The sequence below is a fragment of the Anomaloglossus baeobatrachus genome, chromosome 4 (genome assembly GCF_048569485.1).
Source record: "Anomaloglossus baeobatrachus isolate aAnoBae1 chromosome 4, aAnoBae1.hap1, whole genome shotgun sequence".
NCBI lineage: Eukaryota > Metazoa > Chordata > Amphibia > Anura > Aromobatidae > Anomaloglossus > Anomaloglossus baeobatrachus.
This window is the reverse complement of record NC_134356.1, coordinates 235,141,045-235,168,618: the sequence shown is the minus strand read 5'-3', so window position 1 is coordinate 235,168,618 and position 27,574 is coordinate 235,141,045. Positions and strand designations below refer to the sequence as shown.

Genomic DNA, 27,574 nt, shown 5'->3' with positions numbered 1-27,574 from the left:
GAGGGCTGGAGACCGAGGATCAGCACCACGGACAGCAGCGCGGACATCAGGAAGGACCAGGTGAGTATAATAATTACCGGTTCTACGTGTGCTATCGCGGATAGCACACGTAGAACACACGTGTCACGCACGTACCAGAGACACGTACTTACCTGCACGCAACACGCAGGGGAAATACGTGTCTCTCGGCACGTGCGTGAAATTCACGTGAGTGTGGCAGAGGCCTTACTGGATATTTTTTACTTTATTTTTCAATGAACCTATTTCTCTCAATCTTTGCTGCTTTAATTTGTGTTTTAAACAATTTACTTTTTATTTTCTATAATTATTCAATCCGCTATCAACAGCACTGCTTTAATTCTCAAAACACTTTCCTTTAGTCATTTATTGTGCCCCTTACAGCTCTATTTAGCCATAGTGGTTTCCTTCTATTTCTAAGTTGTTTATTCCCATAGGGTATATATTGTGCATATTGCCTATTCATAATAGCTATAAAAATGTCCAATTTTCTTTGTGTATTTTTTATTTTTAAGCCCATTGTACCAGTTTATGGCATTAACAACATCTCTTTGGAGATGTAAATTAGCCTTCCTGAAATTCAGTGTCCTTGTAGATAAAGATGAGTGAGTCTATTTGAGTGGAATTGAATTCTGCTAGAATTCTACTTGAATAATACAATAATTCACCAAAAATCATAAAACAACTTTGCTTTTGCTTGGATTCAGCAAAATGGCGGCCGCTGGATGGATTTTTTCTAAACCATAATGGGCAATCTAAAGTTTTAAAAAAATACTTATACTCACCCTACCACTCACCTCTCTAATCACTCCGCTCCTCACCATCACCAATATGGCCCTTGCTACATCTTATTACAGCTCTGCATGCTGATATTTTAGCGTAAGAGACCGGGGATGCTTCTGCACATGCGCACGCTAGCTGGCAGCATATGTCATGTTGTTAGGACATCTTGACATTACGCACGATAAAATGCAATGATAGGTGACAATGAGGAGCGGGAGGGCTGGAGAAGTGAGTAGTAGGGTGAGAATAAAGGGTTTTTTTCATACCTCTTATATTTATTATGCAGACTCAAGAGATGCCAGAACTTAATAAGGGACATTCAATTCTTCTCTACAAATCAAATTTCACAGTTATCTCCATTTAAACAGGCAAATTCGAATTTTGCCTGTTCTGCTCACTTCTAGCTCTATCCCCTCTATTAAACATCTTATTAGTGGATAAGAAAAAAATATTATTTTGAGATAACATTTCCCTATGTGTCCCTCATTCTGTACATTTGATATTTTTGAGCTTCTTTTGGCAGAGTTCATTTATTGGTTGATTGATTAATACTAAAATATGTTCAATAGTTTTACTATTTGTATACATCAAGCTAGAACCACTTTGCTGACTTTTTATAAAGAGATTGATAGATAGATAGATAGGTAGGTTCTATTATCTTGATATAACTAATATTGGTCATATCTTGTGCTAAAAGTATTCTATACAATTTGCACCGTCCTTTACCATCAACACATCAACATGGCTAATTACATTCAGTAAATTTGGGGGGTAAATCTGCGGGTTTTTAATGTTATTAAACTGCTTGGCCGCTGCACTGATTGACAGCTGGCTCAGCATTGCATCAGTACAGAGCCGGCTTTCAGTCAGTCCCGGGGTGTGGTTCTAGTCACCACTCACTGTATATTGAGCAATAACTGAAACTGCTCCAGCCACGCCTTCATGACTGAAAGCCTGAGGCTGCTGGGAGGGATAAACTTCATTTCCTCCAGATAGCCTGGCTTTCAATGTGGCGGTTAAGCAGTTTTAGAACGCTTTTAACCTGCAGATTAACCCTATATTTGCAGGTTTATAATATTTTTTTGACACGACAGGTTCCCTTTAAGTTGTATAGCATTGTTGGATTCATTGGTAGATGGGAAGATTCCCTGTCTACTTCCTCTTGGTTATCTGTGAATTTGGGGAAAATGTATAGGAACTCAAATATTGTTTATCCTTTTGCCTACAGGAGATAAAGTAGGTCATGTAGCACACCAATAAAGGTCTTTGGGATATGAAGATGATGGTATATGTAATTATATTATTATAAAAAAAGAATATTGAGTTTTTGAATGTAAAAAGTCAGTCACATTAGTTAATAGGAATAAATCCTTTAAAATAGCTAAACTTTAAAGTCGCGAAGCAACACAATCTGGATAAATCTTTATATCAGAGTGCACCATGGAAAATAGTTTTAAATGAATATATAAAGCTGTGTTGCCTGTGAGTAGGGAGTATAGGTTGCTAAAAAGAAATGTTTTTTTCCAGTTTAAGAAATTGCATTGTGCACCAATGTAAAAAGGAGAAGCCCATTAGCAGAATGGATGATCTCCATCTCAGGTGGGGTTCCTGCTGAATTTCTGCAGCCATACCCTGCTGATTGATTGATGTAACACTGCTTAGGTAATGCAGATCCAAAGTTCCCTCTCATAATGATGGAGGAGACCAAAACATTCATGCTGGGTGCACATTAATCTTTGCATAAAAAATAAATTAGGCGAGTTATGCTTACATGGAGCTGCAGTCTTTCACCCTCATTTGCCTCTCTGTCATGTATGACTTTAACACTTAGCATCCAATTGCTGCTGCTGCTGTACTCAATGGAAATTAATAAATATTGGATGAAATAATGTCATCAGGGAATCGGCGGAGATTAATTCGGCTTCCTTTTACGCAGCCTTTTATTTTTTACACAGAAGAACAGGAACAAGACCTCAAAATGTTAGAAATAGAGACATTTCATATTACAAATAGGAAGGACCATTTCTAATTATATCTAAATTGTGTGTTCCCGGAGGGGCAAAATTTATCCCAGCTATCAAGTCCCGGATATTTTATTATATTTTATTATAATGACTTACCAGCCAGGAACACATATTATAGCAGTAGTGCTACCATTATGTTAACTAAATTGTATCCATCATGTTATTCTTCACAACAGTTGACGTTTCCCCCCTTTTGCTGTTGAGAATCTCTTTTTCTTTTTTTTTGCCATCCAGAAACCCGCTGTTACTGTGGTGGGAATGAATGCCTTAGCATTGGGCTATTATATTTAATCATCCTCAATGTAGCCTGCAAGGGGCTATAATGTATTTCAAACCAATTGACCTTGATAAGCAACAGGGCTTGCTGATCTTTTGCACAAATATATGTCAGATCTAGCAAATGTGACACACTCAACCTAATTACGAAGATTTATGGCATTGCATATAGTTTGCATATCCCTCAGTTTTCGGTAACCAACATTTTGACCTATCTGACAAAGCGTAAGAACTTTTGAAGATATCTAAGTGAGATTATACATTATTCAGGATGTTTCTTTGTCTGAAGCTTTAACTATATATAGCACTAGGGATCTTCTCGTTCTCATTGGATTTAATTTTTACCGGGGTGATGTAAATGAAAGCTGACATATATTTTATTCTCTACTTTATAATAAAATTACTTCGACAACAAAGTGAATACCAATCACACTTCATTTCCGCTTTTTCTTGCTTTTTTAAATACACAATGCATTTGTCTCCTATCTTAAGCAACTAAATGTCATGAAACATATAAGGCAATGTGTCACGTTGGCTAGAATAAGGATAAAATATTTCTGGAAGGTTGTTATTCAAGATGATATTAAAACCAATAATTGGACTCAAATCCCTTTCCATCCTCATTGATGTAGAAGCTAAAATTAAAAAGATTAGATTGTGCTATGTCAATTATAGAAGGCATTATGGTGATAAAATCCCCTAAATCATTTTAATACTTAAATTCCTTACTCACATATTAATTTCAAGTCATTAAGTGACTTTTCTTCCTGCACCCTGGGGTATCACTAATAAGTCTATCTAGAAATCAATAACACTACTTTATTTCTACTTACGTCAAGTAATAATGCAGCCTGAGAAACAATATAAAATGTAGGGTAGAACTTTAAACCAAATTATTTTACTTTAGAATATATGATGCTATTGCCAAATGTTTGAAAAAATTGTAAACTCTTAAGTTCTTCTCGTACAATTATAGTGTGTTTCAGTCTAAAATGATATTTATTTCAATCTGCCTATCTATCTTTCTATCTATCTATTTTTATCTATGTCTTTCTGTCTGTCTGTCTATCTATCCTTTTCTAGTCTATCCATCTATCTATCTATCTGTCTATTAATTTGTCTATCTGTATGTCTTTCTGTCTGTCTATCCATCTATCTATTCTATCTATCTCTCTATCTTTTAATCTATCTATGCATTTCATGCAAATCTATCTATCTCCCTGAATATCTGTCTGTATGTGTGTCTATCTATCTATGTATTCTGTCTATCTATCTATCTCTGTATCTCTCTATCCCTCTATCTATCCCTCTATCTATCTATCTATCTCTGTATCTCTCTATCCCTCTATCTATCCCTCTATCTATCTATTTATCTATCTATCTATCTATCCTATCATCTATCTATCTATCCATCCATCTATCTATCCCTCTATCTATCTATCTATCCCTATCTCTCAATCCATTATCTATCTATCTATCTATCCATATATCTATCTATCTATCTATCCCTTTATCTCTCAATCCATTATCTTTCTATCTATCTATCCATCCATCCATCTATCCCTCTGTCTCTCAATCCATTATCTATCTATCTATCTATCCATCCATATATCTATCTATCTATCCCTTATCTGTCCATCTATCTATCTATCCCTCTATCTCTCAATCCATTATCTATCTATCTATCTATCCCTTTATCTCTCAATCCATTATCTATCTATCTATTCATCTATCTACCTATACATTATCTATCCATCTATCTATCCATCTATCTATCCATCCATATATCCACCCATCCATCTATCTATCCATCTATCTATCCATTATCTATCCATCTGTCTATCCATTATCTATTTATCTATCTATCTATCCATCCATCCATCCATCCATCCATCCATCCATCCATCCATCTATCCATCTATCTTTCTATCTATCTACCTATCTATCTGTCTATCTATCTATCTATCTATCCATCCATCCATCTATCTATCTATCCATTATCTATCTATCTATTGCTTCTATCTATCATTATGTCTATTTAATCTATATATTTATCTATTTATAGATCTATCTGTGTCTATCCATTTTGTTATCTATCTATTTATCTATTTATCTATCTCTCTATCTATCCATCCATTATCTATCTATCTATCCACTATCTAATATTTCTCTATCTATCTATCTAATATTTTTTTCTCTATCTATCCCTTTATCTATCTTTATGACTATTGAATCTATTTGTTTATCTATCTATTGATCTACCTATCTGTTTCTATCTCTCTATCTATATTTTTATCTATCGATTTATCTATCAATCTAATATCTATTTACCATTTATCCCTCTATCGATTTTTCAATATATTATCTATCTTTTATCAATCTATCGATCTTTCTATATCTATCCATTATCTATCTATCATGTATCTATCTACTATCTATCTAGCTATCATGTATTTAGCTAGCTATCTATCTATCTCTTATCTATTTATCATCTATCTATTAGAAAAAATAACAGGCAGCACTCAAGAAACAAATAGAAAAAAGTGGACTTTACTAGCCAATGTGGCTATCTATCCACCTATCTATCTATTTATCCATTATCTATCTATCTATTATCTATCTATCCATCTATTTATCTATCTATCTATCTATCTATCCATTAATCATATATCTATCCCTCTATCTCTCCCTCTATCTATCTATCATCCATCTATCCATCTATCTATCCATTATCTATCCATCTACCTATCTACCTATCTATTTATTCATTCATCTATCTCCTATCTATTTACCATCTATCTTTGTCTATTTAATCAATTATTTCTATCTATCACATATCTATATATCTGCCTATTTACCTCATACCATCTATCCATCCATTTATGTATCCCTTATCTATTTGTCTATTATCTATCTATCTATCTATCTATCTATCCCTCTATCTATCTATCCCTCTATCTATCTATCTTCTATCTATCTGTCTATCTATCTATCCCTCTATCTATCTATCTTCTATCTATCTATCTATTTATTATCTATCTATTTATCTATCTATCTATCTATGTATCTATCTATCTATATCTATCTATCTATCTATCAATGTATCTATGTATCTGTCTGTCTGTCTATCTGTTTACATTATCCATCGGTTTATATCATAAAGAATGTCTTATCTGTTTAGCAATCATCATTCATCTATCTATTCTTTGATATATCCAATCCTCTTTTTATTTCTCTCAGCTACTACTTTATATTTATACCCTACAAACATAAAATGTGTTTTGCATTGGTTAAAAAAAAAATTCCATCTGCAAAAGCGGTAGATGTTCCTATGAAACCTGCAGTAAGCCTCATTAATTTTTAAACCTATGTGACCCGAGTACAGTTTACAGAGTGTAAAAATAATTACAAATTAAATCTGAGCACATTGTTGTTTAATATAGCTTGTATGCTGTGAACAGTGTGTCCCCGTGTCATATACTGCTGATTATAAAGCATGCTGTTCAAATAATGCTGAAATAATAGTATCCCACATGAAAAGGTCCTAAGGCTTAGTAGCCAGACTGATTCCCAGGAATCATGTGTATTTTTCTGTCTCATTGTGTTTGCTCTAAAGCTGGTAACAGCCTGGAAATGACACTGTGCGAGAAAGTTATACTCATTTATAGGACAAAGATCATTGTTCCAGGAAAATGTAACATTAGCCCTGACGTTACATGGAAATCTGGTTCCTTAACTACAAATGAAATTAAATAGAAATATCAGTGGTGTTCGGCATTGTCCTGCATCCATGCTGTCTTGCCACCATGGAGATTGTATCTGTAATGTGTATTACTATGTGCCTGTTACAGCTGTGACACTAATCTGCCTGTGCAAAGCAATACAAGGGGTGGAGGAAGAGGGAAGGGATAGCCTGCTGACTCCCAGACTGGGAACCCAAACCTCAGGCCAAGTCAAGCCTGAATGGAGGCGACATCAACTAAATGCTTCAAAGTTCTGTCCTTCATCACGAAGGTATGCAGCATTTTTTTACCCCCTCTTTTCTTTTAATGAAAGGTAGACTGTCATGAGGGATTCTCATCCAATCCTGTCTAACAGAGACAGACCTTATACAGATTGCTGGTGTCTGCCAAGTCGCCCAAAAAGCGTACAGGTAACTATTGTTCCACAGGCAGACATGAAGCCAACCGCTTCAGTCTTTGACAGATCTCAGCAGGAAAATGCCTTGGTTTTCTTTTTAACTCTTAAGTGATTCTTGGACTTGGCTAATGTGTGTTTCTCAGTGGTACAATGGATGGTCAGCAGAATCAAAGCTGGTAGCTGGCAGATATTAGGTTCATTAACTGCTTTGATTTGTTCTAATAGTCTGTAAATATTGTTTTATCATTTATGAAAATATTCTGCTATTATATTTCCTTGTGTCTTACACTAAACTTGACTCTAAAAATAATCATGGGAGTAATCTTGGGCTCTAAAACTGCCCAGGGCAAATCTCTGATGACTTTACCCTGCTCATGTGACCTGCCTTCTTTGTGAAGAAGATGTAAATCTTCAAGACAATTGGTAGCACATACATATGCATTCCTGGCTTTATGCTATTAGAAGAATACATTTCATGATAATGACATGTATATTGGACAGATATGCATTACAAAATCCATGGTTTAACACATTTAGACTGAATTGTCACAGAAACATAAAACATAACAAAGTGATCACAGCATGCATTCCTTACTATGGACTTATATATACATATAATGGAATTTATACTAATTTCAATAAGGTAATGAACCTTTTACATGAAAAAAAAAAACAAAATAAAAGATTTTGGAATGTGAAGCAGAATATGATTTACAATTATGTGTAATATTAACAAATACTATATTTTGTGTATCATGCTTAGGATGCCAGCTCTTGTCCATCTATTCTAAGACATGTGAAGCAGAATATGATTTACAATTATGTGTAATATTATCTAATACTATATGTTGTCTATCATGCTGAGCATACCAGCTCTTGTCCATCTATTCTAAGATATGTGAAGCAGAATATGATTTATAATTATGTGTAATATTATCTAATACTATATTTTGTGTATCATGCTTAGCATACCAGCTCTTGTCCATCTAGTCTAAGATATGTGAAGCAGAATATGATTTATAATTATGTGTAATATTATCTAATACTATATGTTGTCTATCATGCTGAGGATGCCAGCTCTTGTCCATCTATTCTAAGACATGTGAAGCAGAATATGATTTATAATTATGTGTAATATTACTATATTTTGTGTATCATGCTAAAAATGCCAGCTCTTGTCCATCTATTCTAAGGCAAATAGCATGACATTTGTGTTGCAGTTTTATGACCCCAGATAACATGGTGTTAGTTAAGCTTTACACTTGCCTACTCTCTTAATGCTATTTGACAAGCAGAAAGCAGGTCTTACGGAAGTCAATGAATTTGAACAAAATCATCTAGAAGTATTAGACACAGTGATAGATTACATATAACAATCACATTGTAACTGTAATGTTTGTTTTGCATGTTCTTTCAATTAAAATGAGATTAATAACTCTTTACAAGCCACACACCACCTTCTACGGAGAGTGTATACTTGACTTTTTCCAAGTAAACATAACTAAAGGAGACTATTACAGAACATGGGGTCTTTCTATCTGAACATTATTTTTAGTGTGCTTTATTACTATTTTATCAGGGGCTCTATAATGGGAGTCCTTCCTATGTAGCTTCTTTGTGAAAATAAATGTATTTATATCAAATAGGGGTGATTTATTATTCAGACCTAGCAATTATGAGGCACAATGCACACTTAATAAACAATGATTTGGAAAACAGTATGATGAATATGAATTTGCTTAGATTAATGGACCATTTATAGTTTAGACATTGCGTGTGTTAGCTTGACACATGCAGCTACAGGGATTACAAGAAAATGTAAGCATAAAACACAATACAATTAATGATAATGTATAGTGTTATAATGGACAAAGGTGTTATTCAACATCTAGGATAATGTGTTGAAATGTAAGAAAAGTCTTCTTTCATGAAAGGTGATTGGATAGCTTTGCCAATTTACCTGTGCAGATGCCCTTCGGTCGGTGAAGCTGGTCTGGAGAGGCCATGTGTGGAGTAGGATTGTGGAGGGAACCATACACAGAGAGCTTCCTTGGTGGCTGCATCCTGCTCTCTCCAGTCCTCTGCAGCACAACCTACAATTAAAGTTCAAAGAGAAACCCATCGATTAAGTCATAATGCAAAATATTGGATAAATTAGAAAATTGAATATTTTTGTAAAAAAAAATAAAGTATCCATCACTTTTAAATAATTCTTAAAATTGCAATCAAATATATTAATCTGATAAAATATTTTATTTTTATTACTATAATAATATAATACATTTATAAATAAGTGTAAATTCCAAATAAGTATTGTTTATTGTAATATATGATGTATTAGTTTCACTCACCAAGGTGCTTGTTCTTCCTCTTCTTGTGAGCATTGCTAGAGACTGAATGGCTTTCAGGCTGAGTGGTGCATTTAGTCCCCTCTAGTTCCCTGTGCTGTTCAGTTGCAGGTGTGCTGGAAGAATGACTGGCTTTGTCTGGAGATAAAGACAGTGGCCTGTGTATGCCAAAGCTCTCTGCATTGTCTGATGATGTTGGAAGAAGTGGCAAACTCCTATGGGGAGACAGGTATTTGCTGCAGTCTGCAATCCAAACAGGTTCATTTGTGCTCTTATAATGACAGCAGCCTCGGTTTTTGTGTCTCAGAGTGTCTGTGCACCGAATCGAGGGATGTCTCTTCTCCTTAGTATTTATTTGCTTCTGGATTGGAGGGAGAGGTTCTGAGTTTCTCAGTCCAACATCAAAGGCAGGCATGCAATTGGATGATACACTGTTTTCTGACTGGCGTTCAGTTCCCCGGGTTGCTGCATTGCTGAAAAACTCACAGTGGTCTTCATTCCAAGACCCAGGAGCTCTGTGTGATTTAAAAAATAATCATTTAAGAAGCAGGCTTTCTCTACACTCCTCCCCTCATCACATTCTTGCTTTTTTTTCCCTAGTACAAAAATGTAACTATTTCAGCAAAGGGCTCACTTAATAAAGTCAAGGTCAGATGATTCGAAAATAGTGTAATTTGCCATAACAATACATTAACGATAACATCATCCAAATATATGAATTTTATTTCCCTGCAGTCACAAACATCAGACATTTATTCTAAAAGAAAGCTGTTAGATCCTTCCTCCAGTTTCCATAGTGATTTCATTTTTCCCCCTTTTATCGCAGATTGGCTGTAGAGCTGCTTGCCTTTGTTGTTTAAAAGGCTTATGCTACCGACTGTCAATATAAAGAACAAGTAAACACAATAGAGTGAGAACTGCCAATTGCCATTAGAAGAGTAAAAGAAAAATGAACAGGAGCTTGGTGACGGGTTGGATATTTAAGATATACACACAAATACATGCTGCAAGCAGCAATACATGGTCTGTTACATTTGTAGATATTTACAAATAGAAGACAATTTCTAATTTACAAAAGAATAGCCCTTACTTTTACCGCTGCACATGTGTTAAGCATAGCAAGGCAATAAATCAGGCTTTATTCATGAAATCTATGAGTGCAAAGATTAAACTTTCCAATTAAATGTGATTCCTAATCCTCACTTATGAGACTAATAACCAGGATGCGATGTGGTTGGATCAACTCTTAATTATTAAATTCATATTTAAAAGCTTTTTCTTTGCACTCAACAACTGCCTGCACATTAAATCTATTGATTTTCTGTCAACATGTGATATATGCAATAAAAATGGGCTTCCAGCTTTAAATCCTCAGGATTGACGTGAAACTGTACATTGTGTGGCTCCAGGCAGTAGCCACTTCTTAAAGATGTATGCAGGCAAGTATTTTACGGTGCACATTAATTGACGCTAGGCATGCACACTGTCTCTGAAGAAAAAGAAGCTGATGGCGGATAAAATCTGCATGGCCCATTCCCTTTCTCGTGAATGTCAGCTTAGATGAGAGCTGGGTACAAGCTTTGTGCTTTCACTACTCAGAACATTAGAAGATGTAAAACTGAAAAGGCTGTTAAAAAAAAATATATATATATATACTCCCCTGCATAATTAACTCAACATACAGTGAAGGGGGAAGCAACCACGCATGGTGTCTCAACTCATCAGATTGGATGACATCTCTATAGAATACTAAAGTAAGGAATACATGAACATCTTAAGACACAAAATATATTGCAGGTTAGTTTGCAAATCTGAAATGTATTTCAGATTTGTTGGATGGCATATCAATGATTAGAAACATCAGACGTGGAAGACATACTATATATATTATCATAGCACGTGATTATTTTGACACCTAATTAGGTTAATTATGTAGGACTTAGGATGGGATGAATGTGACAGAATAGAGTTTTGACAACGTCTTCCTATAATAAAGAAGCACATGTAGTGCAAACTCACCAGCAATATTCTATTTGTGCAATTAGATTTATCCCTGCTCCAAAGCATCTATACATTTTCCTCCCTTCAATATGGACAGCTCTATCATGTGATCTTCAGTCTGACTACTGGTTCAGTACATGCTTTCATGTTTAAACAGGAGCTACAGGATGATATCCTCATCCCCTACTAAATTCCTCCTGGCAGCTCTCTGACCCCATCTCACCCAGCTTGTCTCTCAGTATGTTGTCCTGTACAGCTAAAGATTTGGGAGATCTGTTTGCAGAATATTCAATGTATTTCAAAGGGGTACTTTGCACACTACGACATCGCAAGCCGATGCTTGTGATGCCGAGCGCGATAGTCCCCGCCCCCGTCGCAGCAGCGATATCTTGTGATCGCTGCCGTAGCGAACATTATCGCTACGGCAGCTTCACATGCACTCACCTGCCCTGCGACGTCGCTCTGGCCGGCGACCCACCTCCTTCCTAAGGGGGCGGGTCGTACGGTGTCACAGCGACGTCACACGGCAGGCGGCCAATAGAAGCGGAGGGGCGAAGATGAGCGGGACGTAAACATCCCGCACACCTCCATCCTCCCGCATAGCCGGCGTGAGCCGTGGTGACGCAGGTAAGCTGATGTTCCTCGCTCCTGCGACTTCTCAGACAGCGATGTGTGCTGCCGCAGGAACGATGAGCAACATCGTACCATTGCTGCCGCGCAATTATGAAAATGTCAGACACTACACCGATGATACGATTACGACGCTTTTGCGCTCGTTAATTGTATCAAAAATGCTTTACACACTACGATATCGACAGCGACGCCGGATGTGTGTCACTTTTGATTTGACCCCACCGACATCGCAGCAATACATTTTTTATAAAGAACAGAACACTAAGGAAAATCTTTGCTGTTATTGATAAGATAGTATTTCTTTTATATACATTCATAGATCTCCCAAATCTTTAGCTGTACAGGACAACATACTGAGAGATACTTAGTACCCCAACATACTAAGTACCCCTAAGATGCAGCTTCACACTTCTAAAGGCCACATCTCGCTAAGCAACATCGCTAGCAACATCGCTGCTGAAGCGCGACTTTTGTGACATAACAGCGATGTTGCTAGCGATGTTGTTGTGTGTGACATCCAGCAGCAACCTGGCCCCTGCTGTGAGGTTGCTGGTTGTTGCTGAATGTCCTGGACCATTTTTTAGTTGCTGCTCTCCTGCTGTGAAGCACACATCGCTGTGTGTGACAGCGAGAGAGCAACAACTGAATGTGCAGTGAGTAGGGAGCCGGCTTCTGCGGACGCTGGTAACCAATGTAAATATCGGGTAACCAAGAAGCCCTTTCCTTGGTTACCCAATATTTACCTTCGTTACCAGCGTCCGCCGCTCTCACGCTGTCAGTGCCGGCTCCCTGCATACATACCCAGACTACACATCGGGTAATTAACCCGATGTGTACTCTGGCTAGGAGTGCAGGGAGCCAGCGCTAAGTGGTGTGCGCTGGTAACGAAGGAAAATATCGGGTTGGTTACCCGATATTTACCTTAGTTACCAAGCGCAGCATCACTTCCACGCGTCGCTGCTGGCTGGGGGCTGGTTACTGGTTGCTGGTGAGATCTGCTTGTTTGACAGCTCACCAGCAACCCGTGTAGCAATGCTCCAGCGATCCCTGCCAGGTCAGGTTGCTGGTGAGATCGCTGGAGCATCGCTTAGTGTGACGGTACCTTAAGAGCTGACAGGGATAATCTTATCACAAGCAGGAGGCAGTAGAGACAGACTGAAGTTGTATAACATAGGATGAACTGAGACTCTGCAGTATACATCACGAGACAGAAGCTCTTTATCACTTATATTTCAATGGCTGCTTTTAGATTGGAGAAAGTGAAATGGGATGAGAGTCCACCATCAGTCAGATATGATTGGAGGTATAGACTACATTGGGGCAACTATATATAATGACCAGCAATAGTAAAATTAGTGTTGAGCCAGCGTGCTCATCAAAGCTCATTACTTAATTGAGCCTCAAGCAACTGATTTTGAAAATGCAAAAATTTCCCATTGACACACTGAGTACTCGAGTCCCATCAGAGCACCCCAATGCTTGATCAAGTACCATTACCCATCACTAGTGACAATGTTTTAAAATTTTGACTTTCAGGCTCCATTTCTCACCATTCTCTACATCCTTGAGCATGACAATGCCTTTATTTTATAGACAATCATCTTGGCTATCTCATACATAAATTTGACTTGCACCTATTAGAATTTGATTAGTTATGCAGATTCTGGTCATATCACTAAATTCTTACAGTTTTGTTCCTAAAATTTGAACATATTTTTCTTCTTGCATACTACAAATTACAACCTGTTCTCACATTCACTAATAGCTCAGTGTTAGTGATGAGCGAGTACTAAAAAGCTCGGGTGCTCGAGGCTCGGGCCGAGCATCCCAAGATACTCGTGTACTCGGCCCGAGCAACGAGCCCAATGTTATCCTATGGGAGACCCGAGTATTTTTGTGAAATGACCCCCCGGCAGCAGGTAGAAACCCTAAAAATGTCACAAAAGTCTCAGAAGAGTGCTCAAATGACATGGCAACAGCATGGGGAAGACCCCTTGAAGCATTTATCACTCAAAAGTCACAGCTGTGAACAATTTTGTCCGCGTTTTATGCCATTTTTACGGACTCACCAGAAAACCTTGCAAAATGACCCCAAAATGAATTTTCATGGCGGAAATGTTAAGGGCACATACACAATAGTGAGATAGAGCTGGTGTATGTTACTTTTTGAGATTAATACATGAAAGATTTTACATAAACATTGTGTGGCACTCCGATGTCCAAAACGCACGTTTTGTGCTTTTTACTAGTGATGTCGGTCATTTTTTTTTTCATTCTATCTCCCGTCGGTCGGTCTCGCTCTGTCGGTCTCTCTCTGTCTTGTCTGTCCCCCTCTCACAGTCTGTCGGTCATTCTCCCCCCTCTCTCTTACTCACCGTTCGCCGATCACTGCTGCGGCACTGCACGGCATTCACACTGCTCCTGCGGCTTTTCCTCTTTTGAAAAAGCCGGCCGCTCATTAATCAATCTCGTATTCTCTGCTTTCCTGCTTTTCGGCGCCTATGATTGGTTGCAGTGAGACACGCCCCCACTCTGAGTGACAGGTGTCACACTGCACCCAATCACAGCAGCCGGTGTGTGTGTATACTGTGCAGTGAAATAAATAATTAAATAATTAAAAAAAACGGCGTGCGGTCCCCCCCAATTTTAATACCAGCCAGATAAAGCCATACGGCTGAAGGCTGGTATTCTCAGGATGGGGAGCGCCACGTTATGGGGAGCCCCCCACCCTAACAATATCAGTCAGCAGCCGCCCAGAATTGCCGCATACATTATATGCGACAGTTCTGGGGCTGTACCCGGCTCTTCCCGATTTACCCTGGTGCGTTGGCAAATCGGGGTAATAAGGAGTTATTGGCAGCCCATAGCTGCCAATAAGTCCTAGATTAATCATGTCAGGCGTCTCCCCGAGATTCCTTCCATGATTAATCTGTAAATTACAGTTAAAAAACACACACACACGAAAAATCCTTTATTAGAAATAAAAAACAATAACAAAGTCCCTCATTACCAATTTATTAACCCCGACAAACCCTCCATGTCCGGTGTAATCCACGGTCCTCCAGCGTCGCGTCCAGCTCTGCTGCATGCAGGTGACAGGAGCTGCAGAATACACCGCCGCTCCGGTCACCTCCACGCAGCTAATGAGGTGAGTATAGCGATCAGCTGAGCTGTCACTGAGGTTACCTGGATCCAGCGGTGGATGCAGCGGTGGCCGCGGGTAACCTCAGTGACAGCCCAGCTGATCGCGCTACTCACCGCCGCTCCGGTCAGCTCCATGCACCAACTGAGGAGAGTATAGCGATCAGCTGCGCTGTCACTGAGGTTAATCGCGGCCACCACTGGATCCAGCGGTGGCCGGGAGTTACCTGACTGACAGCAGCTGATCGCGCTTCTCACCTCAGTTGCTGTGTGAAGCTGACCGGAGCGGCGGTGAGTAGCGCGATCAGCTGCTGTCACTGAGGTTACCCGCGGCCACCGCTGGATCCAGGTAACCTCAGTGACAGCAGCTGATCGCTATACTCACCTCATTAGCTGCGTGGAGGTGACCGGAGCGGCGGTGTATTCTGCAGCTCCTGTCACCTGCATGCAGCAGAGCTGGACGCGACGCTGGAGGACCGTGGATTACACCGGACATGGAGGGCTTTGTTGTGGGTAATAAATTGGTGATGAGGGACTTTGTTATTGTTTTTTATTTCTAATAAAGGATTTTTTCATGTGTGTGTGTTTATTTACTGTAATTTACAGATTAATCATGGAGGGTGTCTCATAGACGCCTGACATGATTAATCTAGGACTTATTGGCAGCTATGGGCTGTCAATAACTCCTTATTACCCCGATTTGCCAACGCACCAGGGTAAATCGGGAAGAGCCGGGTACAGTCCCAGAACTGTCGCATATAATGTATGCGGCAATTCTGGGCGGCTGCTGACTGTTATTGTTAGGGTGGGGGGCTCCCCATAACGTGGAGCTCCCCATCCTGAGAATACCAGCCTTCAGCCGTATGGCTTTATCTGGCTGGTATTAAAATTGGGGGGACCGCACGCCGTTTTTTTTAATTATTTATTTATTTATTTTACTGCACAGTATAGACACGCCCACCGGCTGCTGTGATTGGGTGCAGTGTGACACCTGTCACTCAGCGTGGGGGCGTGTCTCACTGCAACCAATCATAGGCGCCTGTGGGCGTGGAAAGCAGGGAATATGAGATGGCTGTGTACAGAGCACAGCGCGCCGGCCGGTATAAAGGCTCGGTCACGCTGTGCAGGCCGGCCAATCACTGCAATTCCACAACTAACAGGGCTGTGGCATTGCAGTGGTCTGCCAGCCAATCCCTGCATGAGGGCTGGCTCTCAAAAGAGCGCCAACATGCAGAAATGAAGACCACGAGTAAAGCACGAGTATCGCGAAATTACTCGGTACCCGCCGAGTAGCCCGAGTACAGTGATACTCGTGCGAGTACCGAGTAGTAACAAGCATACTCGCTCATCACTACTCAGTGTGTTATTAGGTTACTTCCCAAGTGAAAAGTCACTGGTTCAAAATAATGTGTAGCCATGAAAAGGGAAACAGCATCATCCAGCTCATTGATAGTGGTCTTTCATCCGAGAAAATTGCCAAAGTGTATCATGTGAGGCCATGACAGTTGGAAAAATACAAAATGAAGTCCGTCCATCCATTCAAAAGCCCAGAGGTGCACATTCAAGCAAAATATCAGAAACAAGTCGGCTCATAACAAGATCTATCAGTTCTAGCATGGCACACATGGCAGTGTATGTGTCTTATATGCTTCATAATACTGAGATCACAGATGCCAATGCAAGCACGAGGCAATGCATGTTACACAAGTCTGGAATGGTGGCCAAAAAAGGTAAGGAAGACTTGACTTCAATATCATCATAAAAAGCTTTGTCTCGAGTTTGCAAAGATGTACAAAACGTGAACAGTAGAAGATTGGAAATGGGTGATTTGGAGCGATGACATGAAAGTCAATAAACTAGGCTCTATAGGGGGCAAATGGGTCTAAAAGGAACAAGGGGAAAAGGGGCTAATAAATGGTGAAATGGAAAGAAAGCCTAATGCTATGGGGGTGTTTTTCAGCCAAAGGCCTTGGATACTTGACCAGGATCGATGATGGTCTGAATGCTGAGCTCTATATGAGTATTCTACAGGACGAGTTACTTTGTATAATCCAGTACTATGGTTATGGAAAGGAAAACATAATGTTCCTGCAGGACCAAGGACTGAAGCATACATTCAAATTGAAGAAGAAATACTTCATTAGCAATAAAGTAGAGTTGCTGAATTGGCCATCACAGTCCCCATACCCGAAACCAATTGAACACTTGTAGGTAGAGTTGAAGAGAAAGCTTTATACATACTCATGTAAATTGACCAGTATGCACCAATATTGAGAATGTGTAGAAGAGACCTGGGATCATATTTTGGTCGAGACATGCTTGAATCTGATCTAGAGTATGCCCAGAAGGGTTCAGGCAGGGTTTCAAGCCAAAGGTGGATTTACAAAAAAGTAACAAATTAATACAAATTCAAAATTAGATTTTTAGGAGCAAAACCGTAACAATGCAGTGACATGACAATAATCTGCATAACTAATCATATGCTAAATAGTTGCAAGTCAAATTTATGTATGAGATAGCCAAGATGATTGTCTATAAAATGAAGGTAGTGTCACACTTAAAGCTGCAGTGGATCTTTTCAAGTGTATTGGCCTTTCAACCATGACAAAAGCAAGAGAGCTTTTGTGATAGGATGTCCCGGGAAAGTGGGGCGGATTTCTCAGTAACTAGCCAATTTGAAACTATTGTAATTTGGAACCATAACTCTATTGAAAACTATTATTTTTTTCCAAAGTACCAAATGTCACAGAGAATACAGATATAGCATTTAACGAATATAGATCCCTACTTACAAATAACAGGAATAAAAAAGCTGGAAATCACTTTCTCTGTTGATAACAGAACCTTCATTAGACTATACAGAAAAAGTCGGGCATATCGCATGGTATATAGAATGAATCTATAGGTAATACTTGGTTTATATCGGTTGACTGCAACCATTAATGACCTAGATTGGCTACACTCAAGCTGCTCAGTGTTCATATAATGGCTTCTTTATACCGACCACAATTCTACGAGCACAGATTGATTATGACACAGATGATTCTGTGAACATAGATTATCATGATTTTGGCAGCACATCACCTGTTTTCACCGGGCAATGTGCTGCGGATAGCAATGATTTATGAAGAAAGTTTATGATACATCATAAGCAGATGAGCAAGATTCTTTAGACGGCCTGAAAGTTGGGAACTGAGTGTTCATAAGGACGTTCATTCCCCAACTATGGGCCCATGTAAAAGTAGCATTACAGTGGCCAAGGAAAGACCAATGTACATTAAAAAATATTCTAACTTGGAACCTTTGTAATTTTTGCACAGAAATACTTAAGATCACTTTTTTTTTTTTTTGCTGGCTGTAAATGTAAACCAAATACTGGCAAATGGCAATAATATTAGAACTTTTCTTAAGAGAAGTTAACTCTTTAACAATGGTATTTGATCAAAATAAACAAAAAAGTTGTTATCATTCATCATGTGCAATCCCCACCCAGAGAACTATGCTACTTTAATTAAAGCTTAAGATTGAGTATACAACAAAAGTCAGATTATTACAGTATATTAGGAATATACTGTAGGATTAACCTGCTTGAGCTGTAATTTGGAAATGAGAACAGCGTCTATTCTGAAAAGACCTTGCTGTGTGACATATGGATTTTTGGCTCCTTCTTATCGTAACGACAAGGATTACTGTGTCATGATATTACCTATGTCCAGCTCCATAGAGCCATTGTTTCCATATCTTACATTTAGGGGGGGTTATACCAGCCTGACACAGTTGTGTGGAGATAGAATTTATAAGATGTATCTGTTCCTTACACCCACAATGCAGAGCACATTATTACTAATTACATATACATTACCCTTTTTTTCGACTAGATAGAAAGATAAATAGATAGGTACAGTAGATGGATAAAAAGAGAGATGGATTGATAGATAGATGGATAGATAGATAGATAGATGATAGATAGATGATAGATAGATAGATAGATATATAGATAGATAGATAGATAGATAGATATAGATAGATAGATGGATAGATAGATAGATGATAGATAGATAGATAGATAGATGGATAGATAGATAGATGATAGATAGATAGATATAGATAGATGGATAGATAGATAGATAGATATAGATAGATAGATGGATAGATAGATAGATAGATAGATGGATAGATACATGATAGATACATGATAGAGAGATGAATAGGTAGATACTGTAGATAGATAGCTTTACTAGATAGAAAGATAAATAGGTAGATATAGAAGATGGATGAATAGATAGATTGATACATAGATGATGGATGAATAGATGGCAGATAGATAGGTAGATAGAAAGATAAATAGATGATATATATATATATATATATGATAGATAGACAGATAGATAGATAGATAGATAGATAGATAGATAGATAGATAGATGGATGGATAGATAGATAGATAGATAGATAGATAGATAGATGGATGGATGGATAGATAATAGATTAATAGATAGATAAATAGATAGATAATATATACTGTAAATAGATAATAGATAGATAGATAAATATATATATATATATATATATATATATATATATATATATATATATATATAGATAGATAGATAGAGAGATAAATAGCTAAATAGATAGATGATAGAGAGATATGGGATGGATAAAGAGATAGATTATAGGTAAATAATACATAGATATATGAATAGACATATAAATATAGATAGATAGTTAATGGATAGAAAGAGAGATATATGGATATATAGATAGATAGATAGATAGATACATAGATAGATAAATAGATGCAGTGGATGGATGAATAGATTCATGTATAAATAGATGATAGCTGGATAGAAAGAGAGATATATGGATATATAGATAGATAGATGGATAGATAGACAGATTGAAAGATTAATAGATAGCTAGACAGATAGATAGATGAATAAATGGATAGCTATGTGATAGATATATAGATAATAGTTCGATGGAATGATAGATAGATAGATAAATGAATGATAGATAGATGAAGAGATAGAAAAATAAATGATAGACAGATAGATAAATAGATAGATAGATTTAGATCGCTCCCATTTGTGCACTCTAGAAATGTCATGGTTAAACAGGATTCTTAATGATTGTTCATTCACATTTTCCGTTATATTATTTTAGGGACAGGAATAAGATGTGCTCTGATGGTTTTCTCTTATGAGGTCCACTCTTCTTCATTTAAATGATGGTAAATCTATCAAAATGACATTAATTTATGCAAAAAGAGTAAACATTGTAACGGCCGAATATACATGCTGATACACGGGGTGAGGAGCATCAATATTGCATAAAAGAATTTGCATATCTGGGAACAAGGCAAGTGTTAAAGTGATGCACTGGTGAAGGCTACTGCCATGTAAAGACGTAGAAGATTAAAGCCGCTCAAGGTATTAAAGGCCACATTAGACCCTCCTGTGAGTGATGACACAGACGCAGAATGTTCCTTGTCAAATGCTTGTGTTTCAATTGATTTTTTTTCTGCTGGAATCGATCCTAACATAAGGAAGCAGAACTTGTGAAATCATGAAGGAATTTGGTCAAATTACACTTACTGCACATGATATAATTTCCTCTACACTTTTTGGGCCAAACATCATGCTAAACCTGAAGAAGCTGCATTGACTTCACTCCCAGTAAACACTCCTGTTATCCCTAGGCTAGAGCTTGAAGTAGCACAACCGTAGCGGCACTAAAGTCAACAAAGTTCTTACTTCTAATATGCTGAGCTAGGAAAACAGTAAGTCAAGGACTGGCTGTATGCCAAGTGGTGGGACCCGTTGTTCAGGACCTTGGTGGGGGTCCCAGCTGAATGCACATCACCAGTAATATTTTTTGACATGTATCATTAATACATCAGATAATGCTTTATCTGGAAAATAGAAAACCTTTAGAAGTGGGTTACCTTAAAATTCTATAAGTATTATGTTCAAAAGTCTTAGTTTATAAAATGTAGGTATTGTGCCATCACAAAATGTTTGGTGTCTATTCTTAGAGACACTTGTGTCTCTAACAAAGAAAACACCTACATTGCATCAATATAGTTATCACAAAAATACATAAAAAGTAAGTAAAACAATAACAAAGCATGGCCACTATCCACAATATGGAAAGTATCAAATGCTTCTACATCTAATTCTCCTATACACATTAGATAAAAGTTGTCCGATACAGCCAAACATGGTGTGACTGTCCAGTCATCTTTTACTCGGATGCCTCTGCTCTGTGCCAGTCATTGCACTGGCTGCCCATATATCACAGGATCCAATTCAAACTGCTTATTCTCACCCACAAAGCTCTCCACAATGCGGCACCCTTCTACATCTCCACCCTCCTCTCTGTCTATCATCCCACCCGTTCTCTACGCTCTGCAAATAACTTTTGACTAACATCAACACTAATTCGAACCTCCCACTCCCGAATCCAAGACTTCTTCCGAGCTGCACCAAACCTCTGGAATGCTCTACCCCAAGAAGTTAGGATAAATCACAACTTACTCAGCTTCAGATGCACCCTAAAACCGCATCTTTTTAGGGTGGCCTATCACAATCCCTAGCCAAACTAATTTCACCTAATCCCTCCAACTTCTCAGAAACTTACCCCACGTCAAACTCCATGGCACCCAAATGCATCTCAAGGCTCTGGCCAACTGATCCAGGAAGCCATTATCTATGCCCCATTTTCTTGAGATGGCTGGATTGTCATTGTAAATAAGCACTTGTACCTTGCCCCCCACCCCACCCATATCTCATTGTAGATTGTAAGCTCTCACGAGCAGGGTTGTCTTTTTTCCTTTAAATATTGTATTTCTATAACTGTTACTTGTTTGTATATGATCCTCCTGAATTGTAAAGTGCTGCGGAATATGTTGGCGCTATAGAAATAAAGATTATTATTATTATTGTTATAGTTGAGACCCTCTCACTATACATACACTAAAAGTAAGTAAAGCAATAACAAAGCATGGCAACAATGCACCAAATGGAAAGTATCAAATGCATCTACATCTAGTTCTCCTATACATTAGATAAAACTTGGCCGAAACAGACAAACGTAGTGTGCTTGTCCAGTCACCTTAGGTGAGTTGAGACCCTCTGACTATGCAACGAAAAACAAAGTCAGGGCAAAACCAAAAACATTCTGTTTGAAGTGTTCTATCTTTTTGTTCTCCTGGAAATTAAGCCAAGAGTTACATACCTGGCGGTGGTTTCCTGCCCTCTTCCCATCAGCGGGGCAGTGCATTCATGTATAAGAGATTTTCCTTGAGAATTCAGCACATAGCTATCTATGGTGTATGGACATGTTAAGAGAATGTCCCCAAGTTTAATGACACTTTTTACCCTAATACACAACTGGAAATACAGATTTTTGAACAGTATTCACACCTCGTGAACTATTTCATGTTTTTCCATATCACAGCTACAAACTCAAATGTATTTTAATGAAATGTTACAAATTACAAATCAGCAAATTATTTAAGAAGTGTAAAGGAAATGATATATGGTTTTGTAAATATTTAAAAATATAAATCTGAAAATTGTGATATGCATTTGTATTTAAACCCCCGTAAACTAATTCTCCTATTTAAAATCCTAAGTGACCAAATGCCTCCATAAGTGACATAATTAGTAAATTGAGTCCACGTTTGTGTAATTTATTCACAGTATAACTACAGCTGTTCTGTGAGGTTTATTTGAGAACATTAGGGATCAAACACCATCAGGGAAGTGATGGAGCACACCAGACAGGTCAGGGATAATGTTTTGAAGAAGGGTAAAGTTATAAAAGACTAGCCCAAGCTATGACCATCTCATGGAGAACTGTTCAATCTATTATTCACAAATGGAAGTAGTATGTCACAAATGCAAACCTAGTAAAACAAGGGAAAATGATCCAGCTTTTAAACTTCTTTCTTTATTATAAAAAAAATCACCTTTATTGGTAATTTCTTTTAAAATCATCCGGAACATAACGAATGATTCATAAGTAGTATAGCAGGTCCATAGGAATTGTAAGACTCACACCAGATGCGTTTCAAGCGTAACGCTCTTAAGCCCACTTTACACGTTGCAATTAGTTGTACAATCGCATTTGCGATGTGACACGCCCAGGTTGCATACGGGATCTTGAGATTTCACGTTGGTCGTTCATTTGCTGTCACACGTGCGTTAGTAGTCTATGTTAAATTGGTCAATTTTGTGTGCGATCCTTTAGATCATGTGATCTGTGACGTATGCATTGGGCACCTTTTTTTTTTTATTATTTATTGACTTGCCAAGCGTGTGTAATGTGTAGGGATGCGTTTTTACTATGTCATCTGCCATTCAGCTCTGCTACATGGCCGCTGACAGCAGACACAGACAGCCATGTAGCAGAGCTGAATGGCAGATGACAGCAGACACAGACAGAGCCGCACTGTCAGAATGAACTCGGGTGAACTTCACCCGACTTCATTGTCATGCTGCGGCTCTGTCTGTGTCGCGCCCTGATTAGCGGTCACCTGTGAAGGACTCACCGGTGACCGCTAATCTCCTAAATTACTGAAGTTAGCAGCCCTCTCTCATACTCACCGATCCCCGATCCCCGGCGCTGCACGGCATTCACACTGCTCCGGCGGCTTTTACTGTTTTGAAAAAGCCGGCCGCCCATTAAACAATCTCGTATTCCCTGCTTTCCACGCCCACCGGCGCCTGTGATTGGTTACAGTGAGACACGCCCCCCACGCTGAGTGACAGGTGTCACACTGCACCCAATCACAGCAGCCGGTGGGCGTGTCTATACTGTGTAGTGCAATAAATAATTAAATAATTAAAAAAAACGGCGTGCGGTCCCCCCCAATTTTAAAACCAGCCAGATAAAGCCATACGGCTGAAGGCTGGTATTCTCAGGATGGGGAGCTCCACGTTATGGGGAGCCCCCCAGCCTAACAATATCAGCCAACAGCCGCCCAGAATTGCCGCATACATTATATGCGACAGTTCTGGGACTGTACCCGGCTCTTCCCGATTTACCCTGGTGCGTTGGCAAATCGGGGTAATAAGGAGTTATTGGCAGCCCATAGCTGCCAATAAGTCCTAGATTAATCATGTCAGGCGTCTATGAGACACCCTCCATGATTAATCTGTAAGTGACAGTAAATAAACACACACACCCGAAAAATCCTTTATTAGAAATAAAAAACACACACATATACCCTGGTTCACCACTTTAATCATCCCCAAAAAGCCCTCCATGTCCGGCGTAATCCAGGATGCTCCAGCGTCGCTTCCAGCGCTGCTGCATGGAGGTGACCGGAGCTGCAGCAGACACAGCCGCTCCGGTCACCTCCACGCAGGTAATGAAGACAGCCGCGCGATCAGCTGCTGTCACTGAGGTTACCCGCTGTCACTGGATCCAGCGGTGGATGCAGCGGTGGCCGCGGGTAACCTCAGTGACAGCAGCTGATCGCGCTACTCACCTCAGTTGCTGCGTGGAGGTGATAGGAGCGGCGGTGAGTAGCGCGATCAGCTGCTGTCACTGAGGTTACCCGCGGCCACCGCTGCATCCACCGCTGGATCCAGTGACAGCGGGTAACCTCAGTGACAGCAGCTGATCGCGCGGCTGTCTTCATTACCTGCGTGGAGGTGACCGGAGCGGCTGTGTCTGCTGCAGCTCCGGTCACCTCCATGCAGCAGCGCTGGAAGCGACGCTGGAGCCACCTGGATTACGCCGGACATGGAGGGCTTTTTGGGGATGATTAAAGTGGTGAACCAGGGTATATGTGTGTGTTTTTTATTTCTAATAAAGGATTTTTTCTGGTGTGTGTGTTTATTTACTGTAATTTACAGATTAATCATGGAAGGTGTCTCATAGACGCCTGACATGATTAATCTAGGACTTATTGGCAGCTATGGGCTGCCAATAACTCCTTATTACCCCGATTTGCCAACGCACCAGGGTAAATCGGGAAGAGCCGGGTACAGTCCCAGAACTGCCGCATCTAATGTATGCGGCAATTCTGGGCGGCTGTTGGCTGATATTGTTAGGCTGGGGGGCTCCCCATAACGTGGAGCTCCCCATCCTGAGAATACCAGCCTTCAGCCCTATGGCTTTATCTGGCTGGTTTTAAAATTGGGGGGAACCGCACGCCGTTTTTTTTAATTATTTAATTATTTATTGCACTACACAGTATAGACACGCCCACCGGCTGCTGTGATTGGGTGTAGTGTGACACCTGTCACTCAGCGTGGGGGGCGTGTCTCACTGTAACCAATCACAGGCGCCGGTGGGCGTGGAAAGCAGGGAATACGAGATTGTTTAATGGGCGGCCGGCTTTTTCAAAACAGTAAAAGCCGCCGGAGCAGTGTGAATGCCGTGCAGCGCCGGGGATCGGGGATCGGTGAGTATATGAGAGAGGGGGATAGACTGACATGGACAGAGAGTGAGGGACAGAGATAGTGACCGACTGACAGAGATTAGTGACTGACAGACATTGTGAGGCGCTTCAGAACGCAGCTTTTCAGCTGCGCTCTGAAGCAGACCTTTTATAAGCTGCGGTGCAGAGCGCACACCTGCGCACATAGCATCAGACACCGAAATCGTATGAGGGATGTCACACGTTACAATTCACTAGGTTCATGCAACAAAACGCTCAATTCTAGAGAATGATACGATGTGTTTGCGATCAACGGTTTTGCGTTCAATCCTGATCGCAAGTAGATGTCACACGCAGATACCTCACAAACGATGCCGGATGTGCGTCACTTACAACTTGACCCCAACGACGGATTGTGAGATATATTGAAGCGTGTAAAGCGGGCTTTAGACTTGGTGAATGTGAACAATCGGTGTGGCAGAGATGCCTGAAATAGTCAATCAATTAATTGGTAAATGAAAACATCTGACACTCGGTTGAGCCACACCTATGCAACCTACCAAGACATGGCTGTCCACCTAAACTGACATTTCTAAGTATGGAGTGCAATAATTAGAAGTGCAGCCAAGATGACCATGGTAACTCTTGAGGAGCTGCAGAGATCCATAGTTCAGGTGTGAGAATATGTCCACAGGACAATTATTAGTTGTAAACTCCACAAATCTGGCCTTTATGGAAGAATGGAAAGAACATAGCCATTTTTGAAAGCAAGTTTTAAGAAGTCTCATGTAGGGGACCCCGCTAGCATGTGGGAGAAGGCTCTGCCAGGTGAGACCAAAGTAGAAATTTTTTAGCTAAATGCAAAAAAGCTATATGTGATGAAAAAATAACACTGTAAATCACTCTGAAAATACCATTCCCACTGTCAACCAAGGCATTGACAGCTTCATGCTTTGGGGATGCTTTTCTTCAGGAGGGACAGCATACTCATATGTTTGCATTGCACACTTAAAGTCCAAACCTAAAATTCCACTGAATATCTGTGGCAAGAAGAATTGGCAAAAATTTCAGTCTCTAGATGTGCAAACCTGGTGGAGACATACCTCAAAAGACTTGTTATAGTAACTACAGCAAAAGGTTGTCCTACAAATTATTGACGTGGGGGGACTGAATACAAATGCATATCACAATTTTCAGATTTATGTTTTTAAAATATTTAAAAAACCCTATGTAATTTTCTTCACACTTCACAAATATTTGCTTCTTTGAGTTGGTATATTGCATAAAAATCCAATAAAATACATTTAAGTTTGAGGGTGTAACATGAAAAAAATTTGGAAAAGTTCGCAAGTATTAATACTTTTTCAAGGCACTGTATATTTAAAGATTGATAACATACTGTACTGTATTATGGTTGGTTGGTCACTGCAGAAACAACCCTTTTTAAGTAAACTATTCTCACTTTTAAAATAAAGAATTACATACTTAGTTTCCACATCAGGGTAGTTCAAGCCAGCCTGCCAGAGTTTGGAGCAAAATTGTTATACTGCTTGAGCCCTGCTGCCAATCAGTGTTCATTTCCACTTGTGGCTGGCAAGTAAGAGTGCAGTAGTCCGATAGCGGAAGCAGATTTCAATACTCATGTGTAGTGATGGGCGAGCCTGGACTGTTAATATCCGGAACCGCAAGGGTTAAAAAAAAACAAGCGCCAACCCGGCCTGGACTTCTCAGGGAACCCTGGGTAAAGATCTGGGTCTGGTTCCATGGTAATAAAAAAAAAAATCTAAGAAAAGAAAATAAGAATAAAGCAAGTG

General features: G+C 39.3%; 1 protein-coding gene across 1 annotated transcript in view; it reads right to left on the bottom strand.

Moving 5' to 3' along the window:
* LOC142302376 (dynein axonemal heavy chain 3-like) overlaps positions 1–27,574 on the bottom strand; it is a 2,626,214-nt gene that overhangs the window by 2,317,146 nt on the left and 281,494 nt on the right. The window contains exons 6-7 of the mRNA XM_075343433.1: positions 9,593–10,104; positions 9,202–9,334 (exon numbers count right to left, since the gene is read on the bottom strand). Of these exons, the coding sequence (XP_075199548.1) occupies positions 9,202–9,334; positions 9,593–10,104 (645 nt within the window). The remainder of the gene's footprint in view (positions 1–9,201; positions 9,335–9,592; positions 10,105–27,574) is intronic.